The sequence below is a fragment of the Pygoscelis adeliae genome, unplaced genomic scaffold, assembly GCF_000699105.1.
Source record: "Pygoscelis adeliae isolate BGI_AS28 unplaced genomic scaffold, ASM69910v1 Scaffold628, whole genome shotgun sequence".
NCBI classification, from domain to species: Eukaryota; Metazoa; Chordata; class Aves; order Sphenisciformes; family Spheniscidae; genus Pygoscelis; species Pygoscelis adeliae.
This window is the reverse complement of record NW_008825408.1, coordinates 558,236-570,833: the sequence shown is the minus strand read 5'-3', so window position 1 is coordinate 570,833 and position 12,598 is coordinate 558,236. Positions and strand designations below refer to the sequence as shown.

The 12,598-nt window shown below is 56.9% G+C and overlaps 3 protein-coding genes across 3 annotated transcripts in view; 1 reads left to right on the top strand and 2 right to left on the bottom strand.

The window, feature by feature from the left end:
* The window catches only part of LOC103922317, a 9,857-nt gene extending 9,432 nt beyond the window's left edge, over window positions 1-425 (top strand). The window contains exon 10 of the mRNA XM_009330427.1: window positions 327-425. Within this exon, the coding sequence (XP_009328702.1) occupies window positions 327-425 (99 nt within the window). The remainder of the gene's footprint in view (window positions 1-326) is intronic.
* Window positions 426-2,041: 1,616 nt separating this feature from the next.
* On the bottom strand, window positions 2,042-3,962 carry LOC103922308 (receptor-type tyrosine-protein phosphatase alpha-like). The gene is made up of 4 exons (XM_009330419.1): window positions 3,956-3,962; window positions 3,206-3,363; window positions 2,785-2,920; window positions 2,042-2,174 (listed from the first exon to the last, which is right to left on the bottom strand). The coding sequence occupies exons 2-4, from the start codon at window positions 3,310-3,312 to the stop codon at window positions 2,100-2,102; spliced, it is 318 nt and encodes a 105-aa protein (XP_009328694.1). The 5' UTR covers window positions 3,313-3,363; window positions 3,956-3,962; the 3' UTR covers window positions 2,042-2,099.
* Window positions 3,963-6,402: 2,440 nt separating this feature from the next.
* LOC103922316 (receptor-type tyrosine-protein phosphatase mu-like) overlaps window positions 6,403-12,598 on the bottom strand; it is an 18,811-nt gene continuing 12,615 nt past the window's right edge. Inside the window, exons 6-15 of the mRNA XM_009330426.1 lie at window positions 12,302-12,341; window positions 10,977-11,119; window positions 10,749-10,836; window positions 10,058-10,128; window positions 9,597-9,633; window positions 8,732-8,829; window positions 8,391-8,507; window positions 7,114-7,271; window positions 6,899-7,034; window positions 6,403-6,420 (exon numbers count right to left, since the gene is read on the bottom strand). Coding sequence (XP_009328701.1) covers window positions 6,403-6,420; window positions 6,899-7,034; window positions 7,114-7,271; window positions 8,391-8,507; window positions 8,732-8,829; window positions 9,597-9,633; window positions 10,058-10,128; window positions 10,749-10,836; window positions 10,977-11,119; window positions 12,302-12,341 — 906 coding nt within the window. The remainder of the gene's footprint in view (window positions 6,421-6,898; window positions 7,035-7,113; window positions 7,272-8,390; window positions 8,508-8,731; window positions 8,830-9,596; window positions 9,634-10,057; window positions 10,129-10,748; window positions 10,837-10,976; window positions 11,120-12,301; window positions 12,342-12,598) is intronic.

The following is a 12,598-nucleotide window of genomic DNA, read 5'->3' as shown; positions in this document are numbered from 1 at the left end:
GCAGGGGGGAGCAAAGAAGGGCATCCCAAAAGGTGGCTCATGGCTCAGCCTTTTGAGGGACCCATGGCCGTGTCACCCCCGCCAGGGGAGGGGTCTCAGAAGGGTCAGGCTGAGGGACTGCTGCACTCGCCTGGGCACCGGCGGGCACCTCCAGGGACCTGTGGTTGGGCACAGCTGGGACAAAGGGGTCAGACTGTGGCAGGCACTGCCCTGTGCTCCAGCCTGTCTCAGGCACTCGTGTGTGCAGGCAGCTGTGGTGGCGTGAGCTCCCCATGCAGCCCAGGGCACGCAGCAGCCTCTGCCCTGGGTGCTGTTGGTCTCCACAGGTGAAGGTGGCCAGGCTGGAGATTAGTCACTCCAGCCCCTGCCCAGGACCACAGGAGACATTCAGAGCAGTGAAGGAGCGGAGAAGATGGGGAGGATGACCCCAGCTCAGTGCTGAAGGCTGCTGGGCCCCCTGGCTCTCCTGTGACCGCGACCAGCACTGGGGGTCCCATCCAATTCAGCAGAGCAAGAGGAAAACAGGAGGCCTATGAGGGTTGTGAGCTTTTTCTTTCCTCACCCCCTTCACCTCCAAGCTTTCACTTACTGCTGTTTTAAGGCCTTTGAATGCGACCTTCTGTAGTTCCTTTTTTTGGATTTGCTTTCATTTTTGCTTTCCTGGAAGCAGGAGCTGTTTGCCAGATTTCCCAACCCCTGACTCACACAGGCTCAGGCTGAGGGATGGTCCATGCTCCTGCCATGTTCTGGGTTCCCAACCCCATTCCCCGCCCCCCCATCTGCTGATACTCAGCCAAACCCAGGGCTCTGCTGGAGCTTGGCCTTACTGGGCTGCCTTTGTGACTCTGCCTGCTCTGTCTGGACAACCAATAAAGGCTTGTGGTTTGGAAGGGGCTGCCTGCCCCACTACAGCTCCTGCCTTGTCCCCTCATTGCTCTTGTGGGGTCACATCCCCCTGCAAGGAGCTAACTGCACCTTGTTGGGGGGAGGCCATGAGCAGGGCTGCTGTGACCCTGTGTCCCCGAGTGGTGCCTGACAGCCTTTCCGACCCCCAGGGCTGTGCTGGGCAGCTCTCACGTGAATTTGGATGGGGTGCGTGATGGGAATCAGTGAAGGGTGATGTCCCTCAATGCACATCTTGGGCAGGAGTGTGTTCTGTGCCCATGCTGTGGCCAGAACTGAGGGACCTGTGTGCTCTCAGCTCCTTTGCAGCCCCTGTGCCAGGTCAAACCTGGAAGAGAAGTGAAGATCAGAGGTCAGCACCACCATGGCCAGCACAGTCTTCATTGGTGAGACACAGAACAGAGCCATGGGATCAGTCCTGGCTCTGAGGCCTGCTGCCCTTGAGCAGCAAAGGCAGAACCAGTCTCCGTGGTGCAGCAGCCCCTGCCAGAACCACATCCAGGATATCTAAGTTGAGCCACTACAAGCTGGGATTGCCATGGTGGAGCCAGACAGGCTGGTGAGGGAGCCTCTCTGGGGCTGGCAAGGCTGTGTGACCTGGATCAGCATCAGGAAGATGGAGCTCCAGGAAGGGATTGTGTGGGGTAGGAGGGACCAGGCTAGCCCTACAGGACTGTGGATTGTCCCTCCTTTGGCTCTTGTTGGCCTTGGGCTTCATGCTTCTCCCAAAGCAGGACAGATAGCCTGTGCTCCTGAGCCCCGTGGATGCTACAGCGGTTAGATGCTCCCCTGGCAAAACACAGTTCGGCTGTTGGTGGAGCTACCCCACTTTCCGTGGGACTGACTGAAGGGACAAGGGAGCCTGGATGGGACAGCTGGTTCTCTTCATCCCTCCACAGACAGGTCAAGTCCTGGTCCCTCTGCTCTGGTTTGCATACTCGGGCTGTGATTCCAGGTAAGTTCCTGCGCAAACTCTGGGCAAAGGGTCAGGTTCCCGCTTCAAAGCCTGACCACAATTTGGAGACAGTCCAGCTGGGGCTCTCCAGCCGCAGAGGACCTTTGGGGTGGTTTTTCAGGGGAGTAAAGCATCTTGGGGCTGTGCACACCCCTCTTGACTCCTCTGGTTTCCACTGTTACTGATGGAAGGCTGTCAAGAGAGTCAAAGTCCTGGCCAGAGATGGGCTGTGGCCATGCCTCTACTTGAAATTGCCATAGGTTTCAAATGAATTCAAGTAACTGAGGGCTAGTTCGTAGCAGAGCCCATACTGCTCCTGTGGACAGAAGGATGCACGTGAGAACCTGGTACACCAACACCTGCAGTGGAAGGCCAGCCTTGGTTGCCAGCAGCTTCCCGAGAAAGCCAGGCACAGGTACAGCCCACTCTCCTCCTCCCAGTTGGAGCCCACCTTCCTCTGCTGAGGAATCACAGGCATGCGCTCCAGCAGCTGAGAGCTAGGCTATCCCAATGCTGGTGCCAGCTGGACTCGGGAGGAGAGCCAGCATCCATGGCATGAAGCTTCTGCTGCTCACTCCCATCCGGGGTGCTCATCCTATGATGGCCTCTAGCACCCAGACCGAGTGGTGAGGACAGGCACCTGAGCACCCACCAGTGCAGCCCCCCTGCTGAGCAAGCCAGGTGGACCAGAAAGGGGCAACTCAGCCCCCAGGATGCTTTGGTGCCCACTGGGTTCTGCAGAACCCGCCCTGGAGTGAGTGGTTATGTCCCAGCGGCAGAAAACAGGGTTTTCAGAGGTCTCATCTGCCCCTGCTACCCCCAGGATGATGTGAGCACATAGGTGCTAGGGCAGCTGCTGGGACAGCACAGGCTATGGCTCTTGCTCTGGTGTTGCCATCCTGGCTGGGTTTGAAGTCAGCACCTACCACATCTTTAATCAGCTGTCTCCGCCGCCTCTTCAGCATCCTTACAGCCTGGGATACATCCACCAGCCCCTCGCTTTGGATCTGCTCACACAGGAAACTAGCAGCACAGAAGATTCCGCTCCGGCTGGCACCATCCCTGTGGAGGAGAGCAAGGGCAGAGTCACTTGCCCCGGGATCACCTGGCAGTGCTGAGCCTCAGAGGTGTCCCACTAGCCAGGCAGGCTCTCAGGATGGCCGTGCCCACAGATCCTGCACCCCACCAGCCTCCACAGGGAAGCCTTCCTCCCTGAACACAGCTGAATTCATGTCCAATGTCACCCTTCACCTGAGCTGAGGATGTTACTCTGACCCAAGTTCACTGATGCAGCCTGGGCTGAGCCAGCTCTGTGCCATGGCTGCTCCTCCTAGAGACATCACTCACCAGCAGGTGACGAGGATATGTCCGTCTTGGCTCCGCCGATGGTGTGTCTCCACCTTCCCTAGCAGGCTGATGATGGTGGCAGGGTACGGGGGAAGACGCTGCTGCATGGGCCAGTCCTTCAGTTGCCAGAACTGGACTTCCAGTGCAGACTTCTTGGGCTAGCGGGGAAGAAAGGCAGTGGGTTGGGCAGAGAAGAAACCCATTGGCTTCATGGAGGGACAGCATGCGTCAGTCCTGGCTCAGCCATGCACACTGGATCAAGGGAACTGCTCCACAGTGGGATGGCCCAGTCCCAGACTCTGCCCTTCTCCACTGAGTGCTCTGAGACCAGCAGACAGAACACAAGACAAGAGCTGACCACCAGGTGCAGCTCAGACTGATGCCAGTCCAGCACCCAGCTACCTGTAATAGCTGTCCCCATCCATGAACCACCACCAAGATGCACAGAGTCTATCCATGGCTGCTGTTCTCCAAGTTAGAAAGGTATACAAATGTATACCTCTGCCTTGTACCTCTGCCTGCAGCCTCACCCTCTTGGGACTAACCTCTCTCCCAAGGCGAAAGGCCCTGCTCTGGCCAGTGCCCTTCCAGGACCCCATCAGATCCCTCTGACCATTGTGGCCTCTGCCACCCCTAGCTGTGACTTTGGCCCCAAATCAAAGCCTGCTGACGCGGGAGCCCAGCTGGTCCTCCCAGATCTTGCAAATGCTGTTCTCAAAGGGTTTCACCATCTCTGTCCGAAGAGCCCACCTGCTGCCTGTTGGTGAGGGCAAGTGTCCAGGCTGTGAAGCCAGCTCCGGGCTCCTCTGAGATCCAGTGGACATGGAAACGGCCGTAGGCAGCTTCACCCTGGGTGGGCCAGAACTCCACATATGTCTGGGGGGGAGACACGTGCGTGATCACACACAGCCCTGACCTGCAAGCGTGGCAGAGCTCAGCACCTCACACGGGTGTGCTCACACCAGTCCCTCGCCCATAAGCCACAGTGTGCCTGTGGGTGCTCTGCCTGCCATTTGCTGGGGACAAACCGGCAATGCCGCAGCCAGAAAAATAACACTCCTGCAGAGGGTACCACTCCTGGGCGGTGGTAAGCCAAACCCGAGGGATGTTCCCTTGCTGTGAGACTGGGGACACCCCACCACTGTAGGGCCATGGTGCTGGGACTGTCCCCACGGCTTTCCCGGGTGGAGCCCACAAGCTTGCAGTGGGCTCCTGCAGCAAGCAGGCTCTCGTGAGAAAGAGCTGCGTGGGGGCAAAGGCAGAAAGCACACTGCCTGGCCTCACAGGGAGCTGGGAGACAGGAGGGCTGCGCGTGGGCTGCTGACCTTGTCCAGCTCCTGGAGCTGGTTCAGCACAACCACCGATGTGCAGGTGTAATCCCAGACCAGAGCCCAGAAATCCACCAGCGTGGTGGGGAAAGGCAGCTGGGTGATGATGAGTCTGTCCTCCTCAGTGTATGTCTGCAAAACACACCGGGGTGTTGGGGGAAGAGGTCACACAATCCACCCCCTGAGAGCCCTTCCAACAGCAGGAACAGCTCTCTGCCTCCCTCCAGCCAGGGCTCTGCAGGCCCAGGGGCAGAGCCCAAGGAGACGCAGGGCACCCCAGCCCTGCTCAGAGCAGGCTTGCACCCCGCTGCCCCCTCAGCTCATCACACCCGGGCTCTGCTCCCAGCAGGCAAAAGCCAGCGGCTGTGCGGCAGCCTGCTGAGCTGTCTGTGCAGGCAGGGCTTAGGCTGATCACGGGGGCCATCTCCTGGCAGCAGGGCCCCAGCTGCTGGGACATAGTCACTGTGAAGAAGCCCCAGGGCTGGGACACCTCAAAGCAGGGTGGCATGGTCTATTCCTGCCTTGAGCAGTGGTGCCCGGGGGGTCTCTTCTGCTCCTGCTGGGGCTAGAGCCTTACGTTGGCAAAGATGGCGTTGATGTAACCTGGCGAGCCATCTGCATTCAGCGAGGACATCAGGATCGGCCGGCAGGAATCCGCTGCGGAGGCAAGGAGCAGAGAGAGAACTGATGAGCCATCCTCTCCCTGCACAGATGCATGGGGCTTTCCCTGCAAGCAGTGGGGTCAGCATGGCTCCCTGCAGGACGGGCTGGAAAGGCTTGGATGAACAGGCACCACCAGCCCCATGGCCATGAGCGCTCAGGGCTGCCTGACACGCGATGTCCGAAACCCCATGTGTGGAGCCACAGAGGCACAGCAGGTCCACCCTTCTCATTGCTCCTTGATGCCTCACATGGGGTCCTCCTCTGGGACAGGTTAGACCCAGGGACATGTTTATCCCAGGTGTACCCCATGAATGCCTGCCTCCAGCAAGCCCAGAAGGAAGCAGGGACGGGTCTTGCTCCCATGGAGGGACCAGCCTAATCTATATTTATTACCAACCAGAAAATGACAATTGGACCTTGGGCAGAACCTGCCAGTGGCATGGTGCTGGGGAGGGAAGCAGCGGGGCAGCATCGTTCCCCCCATGCTGCTCTCAGGCGCTGGGTCGCAGAGCAAGGGGCTGCCCAACCAGTGTACCTGGCAGGATGCCTGGCTTGCGGTTCTTGGTCTGGTTGCTGGGTTTCTCCGCTTCTCTGTGTGGCAGGAGCTGGAACAACTCGGAAAACTTCTGCAAGGCCTGTAGGGATGATTCAGCCAAGCAAGTCCTGCCTGTCAGCTCCTCCCCTTCTTCAGCCACCCCAGAGAAATGCTCCCCTATTTCCATCCCACAGCTGGGGAGGGGAGCAGTAGAGGAGAGGCACCACAGACCAGCCCCTGCAGCACCAGACCCAGTGCACCAGATCCTGGTGGTACCTTGAACTCCTTCTCAAGGACATTGTTGTGCTTTGAGGTCTCAGCTTCTCGAAGGCAGCGGACATGGCTGGTGATGCTCTCCACTGGCACCCCGGTGCTGCCGCAGAGCAAGCCTTCGAGCAGCACCTCGTACAGGAAGGTGTACTGCTCCTGCATGAGGACACGGGTCAGCTGCACAGTCTGGAGCAGCTCCATGAGGAGTCCTGGTACTCCACATCACCAGCTCACTGGCATCAAACTGTGCCAGGAATGAGCCAGGTCCATCCTTCACCTTCCTGCTGTGGGGCCCTGAGGTCAGACACCTCTCAGTGCAGGCAGCCCTGCTCTGATAAACAGCCAGCAACTGCAACAACCCATACAAGACCACCTGTCTTCCTGTGGTTTAATGCTCCCTCTCAGACCAGACTCCTGCTCTGGGGAAGGAAACCCAGAAAACCAATGAACTAGTTAGTCCTACAAGCAGCTGGATGGTCCTGCCCAACCTAGTTTCCTTCAAAGTGTCCCAGCACTGAGCAGACCATAAGGATGTAGTCTCTCAGCCAGGACACTGCTGCCCAGAAGACACCACGAGGGCAGACATCCTGAAAGCCTGAAGGACATGTGGACTCTCATTCATGCTCCTTGCCTACAAGACAGCCCTTCTATACCAGGATGACCGGTGCATATGAATGCTGCTGGCACCTCAGAGGGTCTCAGGGGAATGTGGATCCCGATTAGGTTTGAACAGCATTGAAAACAAGATCCTGCAGTCTCCATCACCTGGCAGTTCCAGTCCCTGTGGCTAGACCATGAACAGCATGGCCAGCGTGGCTTTGCATGCCACATCCCTGGGAAGGCTGGGAAGCAGATCTGCAGCCTGACAGTGTGCAGGGAGCAGGTAACACTCCTCACCTTGGTCTGCACCATGCTGACCCGCTGCTCCCGCAGCCTCTGCACGCAGTGAAACACATCCACCTCCCCCTCGGCCTTCCCCATCTTCAGGAGGAAGTCCAGGGCAATGAAGGTACCTGTCCGCCCGATCCCTGCACTGAGGACACAGAAAATTGGGGGTCAGCACTGCCCTGGCCAGCCTTACCCCAGCGCCCAAGCGCTCCGAGCCCCGGTACCTGCAGTGTACCAGCACAGGTCCAGCAGGCGCTTCCAACACCCTCTTGTTCACCACCTCCACTAAGCACAGGAGCTGGGCAGGGTTTCTGGGGACGCCGTGGTCTGGCCACAGCAGGTAGTGAAACTGCTCCACCACTCTTGGGAGAGCACAGCCTGCCTGCAAAGAGGGAGACATGGCTGGGAGCAGGAACCAACCTGGAAACTTGTGTGAAGTAATTGCATGCCAACAAGAAGGGGAAGAGTGGAGGAAACCACTTCAGGAGGGCACCAGCACACAGTGGTTCCCCCAGCACCCCCACCACACTGACTGCTCCACTGCAGGTCATCAGACAGCAAAGGGTAAATTTACCCAGCATGCAGCCACACAAATTCACTTTGTTCTCTGCTTCCCCATGCTGTGAACAGTGAACTCAGAGCAGTAAATGTAGCTTGTGCCCCAGGGGAAAAAAAAAAATAATCACAGTGTAGTGTTTCCATAGTCATCAGAAAGCCCTGGTTTCCCCAAATAAGGTATTTCCTAAGGCTGGTACTGCACTGATGTGAGTGTAGTCACTTTTGTTACCAGCCCATCATGTATTTTTCCCTAAACATCACATTCACTTGGTCTGAACTAATGATCTGCTATGTCCCACCACCAGGTGCTCTTGGAGCTTTACCTTTCAGCTAGACTTTGCTCTGGGCAAGACAAGAAAAGACAAGAATATGCATAACTGCAATTTCTTTATATTGTACCTGTTTTCTCCTCCTTGCAGCTCCTTCAGTTTCTGCTTATAATCTGAGGTATAACTTCAGCAGAAGTACCCATCTTGAGAAATGTCATTATGTAAGTTATCTTAAACCATAAACTATCTGTTCAGATTTAGGAGCTGTAAGTGACCACGGAGCTTCGATGTGGACCCTCTGCAGATTGGCCCAGGTGACAGGCAGGCACCTGTCCCATCATTCTGGATGTACAGAGAAGCCATTTTATACCCTTTAACTGCTTTTATACCCTTTGTGATCACCTCATCCAAGCCCTCAAGGATGCACAATCTGCCCATGTGCATCATCAGTCCAGACTCAGCTGGGGTGATCACTGGAACTGACCAATTGCCTTTGCCTGGCACAGAAACCTGGGGCCGATGCCCTGGCATGGCATCCAGTGATAGCAACGCTGACCTGCCAGTGCTGGAGACCAGGCAGGGCTCCCCACAGAATCTCTTGGCTGACAGCTCCCACCAGCTGCTGAAACCCAAAAGTATCCTGCATCCCCATCTCAGCTACACGCCGGGCTTACCTTCTGCAGGCAGAATATGCGTGTGACAAGGCCCGTGGTGGTCCTGGTGTTGCTGAGTGTCACGGTGAAGTCCCCGTAGACCTGCTCCTGCTCTGGCCAATACTGCTCGCACTTGGTCTGTCAACAGCAGCGAGACTGCTAAGCACGAGCAAACTCATGAAGGGAGCATTGCAAGCCAGCAGTGGTCTGCAGCTACTCTCTGCCCTCATTGACAGCTGCCCTGGGAGCAAAGCAAAGCAAAGCAAAGCAAAGCAAAGCAAAGCAAAGCAAAGCAAAGCAGGCAAGATAGCCTGGGATCTGGGGAGGCCCAAGCTGAGCACAGGCTGAGATGGTTTCTCTACCTTGTTCTGCTCCACTAAGCTCGTCAGCATCACAATGACCGAGGTCTTCTCCTGCCAGACCATCTGCCAGAAATCCACCACCGTCCCAGGCAATGGGCCTTGGGGAGGAAGAGGAGAGGCCTGTGTCAGTGCGCAAGCCATGGGGGTGTAGCTGCTCCCAGGCACGGCTCAGACGTTCCCAGGCTATGAGCAGCCCTGGGCTTCCCTCTGCCTAGGGACTAACACTGCACAGCCTGGGCACAGCAGCACCTAGCAGGGTGTGCTGGACACCTTGGCTTCATCACCTGTGTTAGAAATTGGGACAAGAAAGTGGGAGGGCAGGTGAGCCCAGGGTGTGTCAGGGATTCACTGCTGCTTCAGGGGCTTCCCCATCCAGACCCTCAAGATGACCATGAGCTGCTCCCACATTTAGGTTCCTATTTCCTGAAGAGCATTTCTGCAGCTTTGCAAGGAGCCTGAGACTGCCTCACTGCATACTGCACAGAGCAGATTAACCCATCTTGGCTTTGCACCTTGGGAAGGAGCTTCCCTCTGAGTGCATTGAGTGCAGACGTGTCAGGCATTTGCAGGTTTGTCCCTGTCACGCCAGCTGCCAAAGGGAACAAACCAGGCTTGTGGATGGAAGGACCATGTCCACAGCCTGGGCAATGCAGGGACCAGCTCCAGCCAGCCACTGCCAAATTGCCACTGAGGCCTTCCATGCCCTGCAGCAGCCGTAACCACTGTCCAAGACAGAGGCCCAGGAGATACAGGGCCTTCGACTGAGCCATTAACAGGTCCTAGGCTGCTGTCCCAGTTCCCCACTCCCCAAAGTGCTCAGAGCAGGGGCTGGCATCTCCTGAGCGTGAGGGCTGGGAGCACCCACCTTGAGCTGCAATGAAGAAGTGTGGACTCCGGTAGCTCTGTGGGGGAGAGGTTCAAACAGCTCTGATCACACAGGTTAAACGTTTAACAGGGAATGAAATAAAGGACCCATCCCCACAGGCACCAGAGCCCAGAGCCCTTGGCACAGTGTGTCCCACAGCACCACTCCTGGCCAGAACAGAGAGTGGGTACCCAGGGGCTGCATCTCGGCTCCTGTCCCCTCCCTCAGGTCCCTTTTTCTTAGGATGAGAACTTCGCACAAACCCAGAGTACGCCGGGCAGCTTAGAGAGGACACAAGGAAAGTGACATTGCAAGATCTGCCAGCACATGAGGGCAGCAAGTGCTAGACCCTGGGGCCACCCATGTGAGTGGGACTGTCCTCACCCAGTGCAGCCAGGCACCTCTCCTACCCTGCCCAGGCACCTCTACTCTGCCCAGGGCAGCAATTCCTTGCTACCTACATCCATGTAACTGGCATTGATGTAGCCATTCCCCATGTCAGAGGGCTGCAGCACCACACGGCAGTGATCGTCTGAAAGAGAAGCGAGGTGGGAATAGGTGGACTGTCTCTTTGGGGCAGGAACGAAGTGACTGTTTAAGGAGGGGGATGTAATTTAGGAAAGCCTGGGACTGCCCGCTCCCTCCTCAGCTGCACTAAAGGGCTCAGGACAGGTTCAGAGGTAAAGAACAGCTAATGGGATGAAAGGTGACGTGGCACAGCAGGAAATACAATGTGGTTTTGGGGAAGACTGTTAATGCAATGGTCAAATGTCCACACCATGTGGGGCCCAGAGGAGCTTTAAGTTTTGATAGAAATTGGGTCACTCCCTCTGCTTTCCCACAAACAGCCACCTCTGGATGGGACATGGCAGTGTTGAGCAATGACTAACGGCAGGAACAGGAATACAATGATGAATGATTAAGCTTGCAGGGAGATTTGAGGAGCAGGACAAGAATTTTCCAACTGGATATGAAACAGTGGGGCCAACATGACGATTTTGGAAAATCCCTCTGGGTTTCAGTGGCCACAGAAGATGAGACGAGGAGCTCAGCATTGCTGAATAGCTGGAGGGGCACCTACACCAGCCCAGCACCCTGTACTGCCTAACCACCTCCAGGTGCCTGTGCCAACCCCTGGAGAGCTCTGCTTACATGGGATGATGCTCTTGTAGCGGTTCTTGCTCTGATTACACAGCTCCTTCCCAGCGTCACAGGGATGCAACAAAGTGGAGGACAGTTGCTGCAGAGGAAGAAGACAAGCCCACTCTGCATTGGCACGTGTTCTGGGGCTGGCCAAGGCCAACTGCATCGCACACCCAAGGAAGGGGTGAGTTTTGGGTGGACAGTGCAGCCAGGTGGGAAAACAAAGCTAAACCAGACCTCATACTCTCTCAGACGACCAGCACCATGCCTGTCGACTGATTCGTCCTCTGTCTGCTCTGCCTCTATTTCTGCCCTCTTAAATCTCTTCAGAGCCTCCAGCAGTTCATCTACCGGGATCCGTGTGTTCAGCTTGCACACATCTATGGAGACCACAAGGCCAGAAGTTTAGCATGCACCTGATGGCTGGCCCTGGAGCTCTGCAGCTGGGACTGAGCTGGCATTGCGGTGGTCAGGACCCCACCAAACCCTAGATTATCCCTCCCCACGCAGGTCCCTTTCTCCTGGGAAGTGACCCTTTCCCCAGGCCAGCCAGCTGTGATCCCCTTGTTCCTGTAAGGACCTTACAGAGCCTGTAAGCACCCTGCCTGTGCTTTTAACAGACAGCCTGTCCAGACAAGGCATGCAGGGCCTCTGCTCATACTGCACCTCCTCGACGTCTTCGCAGGGGGATAGTGCTACTGTTCTCCGAGGCTTTTGAACTGTTGTACTTTTGCCTGCAAAACAGCAAGTCAGGCCCATAGACCAACAGAAGAGAGAGACAGAGGAGAGGCTGTTGTCCAGGTAACTGCCATGCCTCCCACCTTGCTTTACCTCAGGGTCCAGTGGGCACTCCATGGCAGTGCAAGGTGCTGGATGCCTCACAGAGAGCAGGAGAGGTGAGGCACATACTGACCTGAAGAGCACGAAAAGTAGCAAAATCCCCAGTGCCAGGAGTGCAATGACCAGTGCTACTGTCATAACCACAGGCATCCTGCCCAGCCGAGGCACCGGCTCCTGCCCTGCAACCAGCACAGCCCAGACTCAGGCTCCCACACAGCCTGAACCAGGCATTGGGAGATCCCACAGGGGCATGGGGTGAAAAGCAGCTTCCCTCATCTCCCACCACAGGCTTCACATTGGAGAATAGCTAACAGAGCAGGCTAGAAGTAGGTGCTTGCTTGGTGTGATACGCTTCAGCGTGGTCCCTGTCTCCCTGACTGCCCCAGGCATGGCCATAGCCTGGTGAGGTATTTGCATTTCTGGGGTTGCACATGCACCAGGGGAGCACTAGGACTAAGATGCAATATGTGATGATGGCAGGGATGATGCACAGTGTCCAGCTGCCATCGGTGCTACACCTGCCCAAGTGGCCTGAGGTTGCCCAAGGCCCATCTACCATAGATAGCCTCAAGATCCAGAGAACTTCCATGACGATGGAAGTAGACAATGAGACCCCACTGCTCCTGTGCTCAGCTAGCAGCTCTCCACGGGAAGCGGCCAGGCTGGGAAAAGGGAGGATGCAGGAGAGACCCTCAGAAACAGGGAGCGAGGAGCCCACTTACCAACAGAGAAGCTGTAGCACACGCAGGTGAACTTCTCTGCCTGTTGGAGGAGACGGGAGGGAGAGATCAGGCCACTCCTGCCCCACTGCCCACCCTGGGGGCAAAGGCCTCCCACCCACAGCCACCAAATGCCCCACCTGTGGCCGAGGACCCCGGGGACACTGTCCTGTCAAGACGCCTGGGCTCTCGGCGCAGGCATCGGGAGCAAAGCCCATGCAGCACTGCCGCTCACCGTCGGTGGCCGGCCAAAACCCCACCGAGGAGCCTGGCCCCAGCTGGCAGCATCGCCAGGGCGCA

What these genes read in the sequence shown, in the direction of transcription:
- LOC103922308 (XM_009330419.1), bottom strand. Translation starts at nt 3,312, where the DNA reads ATGCAGCAGCGTCTTCCCCCGTACCCTGCCACCATCATCAGCCTGCTA. An exon ending in CATATCCTCGTCACCTGCTG is followed by an intron (nt 2,921 to 3,205) that starts GTGAGTGATGTC and finishes TCTCCTCCACAG; the next exon opens with GGATGGTGCCAGCCGGAGCG. An exon ending in GACAGCTGATTAAAGATGTG is followed by an intron (nt 2,175 to 2,784) that starts GTAGGTGCTGAC and finishes TTCTGTCCACAG; the next exon opens with GAGCAGTATGGGCTCTGCTA.